This window comes from Geospiza fortis, unplaced genomic scaffold, assembly GCF_000277835.1.
Source record: "Geospiza fortis unplaced genomic scaffold, GeoFor_1.0 scaffold486, whole genome shotgun sequence".
In the NCBI taxonomy this organism is placed as follows: domain Eukaryota; kingdom Metazoa; phylum Chordata; class Aves; order Passeriformes; family Thraupidae; genus Geospiza; species Geospiza fortis.
In genome coordinates this window covers 728,123-730,665 of record NW_005054417.1, presented here as the reverse complement: position 1 = coordinate 730,665, position 2,543 = coordinate 728,123, and the positions used below count along the sequence as shown (strand labels likewise).

The 2,543-nt window shown below is 49.4% G+C and overlaps 1 protein-coding gene across 1 annotated transcript in view; it reads right to left on the bottom strand.

Annotated features, from left to right (window-relative positions):
* PREP (prolyl endopeptidase) overlaps positions 1-159 on the bottom strand; it is an 86,756-nt gene extending 86,597 nt beyond the window's left edge. The window contains exon 1 of the mRNA XM_031061583.1: positions 64-159. Within this exon, the coding sequence (XP_030917443.1) occupies positions 64-159 (96 nt within the window). The remainder of the gene's footprint in view (positions 1-63) is intronic.
* Between the last annotated feature and the right edge of the window lie 2,384 nt (positions 160-2,543).

The window sequence follows — 2,543 nt, the reverse complement described above, 5'->3', positions numbered from 1 at the left end:
GAGGGGCCGGCCCTGCCCGTGCGGCCCCGCCGCCCTTGGTCTCTGCTCCCCGCTCCCGGTCACCGTGCTCCGGCAGGGTTGGGTACCCGGCTGCACCCGGGTTTCATCCTCCTTATAGTACTCGTTTGCAAAAAAATAAAATCGCAAGTTCTCATTCATTTCCCGCTCGGCTCCCCAGCCTTGGCACACGGTGAGGGAAGGGGCTCGGGTCTGGCTTGCAGAGGTCCTCTCCGTGCTGGCCCGAAATTAGAGCTGATTCCTAGGTGGGGTTGATTCTTTGATTCTGATTCTTTGACTTAAGCAGCTCAAAGCCAGGTCACAGAATCACAAAATCGATTAGGTTGGAAAAGACTTCCGAGATACCAACCTGTGACAGAACTCTACCTTGTCAAGTACACTGTGGCAGAAAGTGCCATATCCAGTCTTTCCTTAAACACTTTAGGAATGGTGACGCCACCACCTCTATGGGCACCCCATTCTGATGTCTAACCACCCCTTCTGTGAAGAAATTCCTCCTGATGTCCAACCTAAACCTACCCTAGGGCAGCTCAAGACTGAGTCCTCTCATTCTGTCACTGGTTGCCTGGGAGAAGAGACGGACACTCACCTGGACAGAACCTCCTTTCGGGGAGCTGTAGAGAGCAATAAGGTCATCCCTGAGCCTTCTCTTCTCCTGGCTAAACCTGGCTTGGTCCACTCAAACCTCTAGTGTGTTTCCATCAAACATAACCCTACAAGTTTCCATCGACTCCCCTTTGCCCTAAAAGTGAAGGCCAAGTTGGCCACCTGGTCCCAGTGAACTCCAGAACACCAGCCTGGCTGGCTGGTGCTTGTCACCGTCGCCCCCAGAGTCATGGTGTGTAGTCCCACGCCAGCCCCCACTCTGGCCTGCACAGCCAGGCTGGATGAAAGGGCACCCAGTAAAGGTGTTTCAAGTGCATGACTTCAGGCTCATCCATGGGTATTTATTTTACAATAGGATTTCCTGGGTCAGAAAACTTGCAAGCATTTTTCCTCCAGGGAGAGACCAGGTGTACTCCTCCTGCACAAAGGAGGAGACGGGAGGCAGTTTGGCAGCACGGCTGAACTGCTTTTCTTCCAAATGCAGCTGCTGCCCTCAGCCTTTGCCAAGCTGTCCTGTCAGCCTGAGGAGGACTTCGCTGCAGCTCTTCATCCAGGGTAAACTCGTGTATGTGTGGTTAATGGCACCAGCTGGGGACACAGAGGTTCATGTGTGGCCTTTAAAAGAGTGCTCATAGTTGTTAATAAAGTAATGGAATGACAATGGAATGGCAATGACCTAAAACATTTTGGAACTGGCATCAAACCTTTATAGTTACCAGCTCAGACCTGCATCTTGATTGCCTTGTCTTAATGGAAAAAGTTACCATCTCTAATTGGACATCCTATGTAAAAGCTGAGGGTTGTGTACATATGAAATATGCCAGCCCTGCAGTGGCCACTGTTACTAATCCACATAACCGTGCTCATCATCTTTGCTTACGTCCTAAACAACAGCTATGTGGCTTCTTTTCTCTCATCCCTTATCTTTTGGTCATTTTTCCTTCTTACCTTGTTTCTTTGTTAATCTTCTCCCTTTGCAAGGCAGCAGGACAGCTGCTGACTACTACTACTGTGCCTATTTAGTGCAATACAGCACCACTACACCTTTTGTTCTGGGGCTCGAGAACATGCCACCAGCAAAGAAGTTGATGGCAATGCCTTGACATGCCCGATGCTGATAAAAGCTTGCTAATTGTCTGAGCAACTTGCTTAGGTAGATACTGGCAAGCCAAGGCTGTTTCTGTCTAAAGCTTCCCAGACAGAATTGTATATGCACACAAATTTGCATTATGGGGAGAATTATTAGCTCAATACCTCTGTCAAGCGTTCTGCTTGCCAGCGTGCAACACAAACAAGCTCTATGTGCACAGCTTGTCTGGGAGTTTTGGGCAGCTTACTGTAAATTTATTTTGTAGACAGTGGAGGCCGTGCATTTGATTCAGAGCTGCAGTTTGCCTTGTGAAAATGTCTTTGTCAGCCAGAATGAATGTATTTATGTTTGTCCAGAACACCTGACTGTTTAGCAGCTCGGGCACAGTTACCTGTCATATAGCTGACTGAACAGCCCTACATCTCAATATCCTGGGCATTTCCGTGTCTCTGAAAATCAGCTTCATGCTGTAAAAGCAGCCAGCCTGAGTTGTAGAGGAAGTCTTGGGCAGCTGTGCTTCTTCCGCACAGCTGGAGCTCCCTGAGCTGGCGGGAGAGGGCAGCCTGGGCACACGGGTGCTCCACACGGCAGCGCCCGGAGCTCCTCAGGCTCCAGCAGCGCTCTCGGAGCAGGGCACGGTAATTCCTGAATAGGCTGGCAAGCATCCAGTAAACACAGCAATTATCCATCACAATACCTTTCAATTCATCCTGGACACAGGACGAAGGTGGGAATATACAAAAAAACCCCAAGTACATAGAGGTCCAGGGTAAGATCTTTGGACCTGTAATTTTACAAGCAGTAATTTTCTTTCAAAGATGAGCACCAG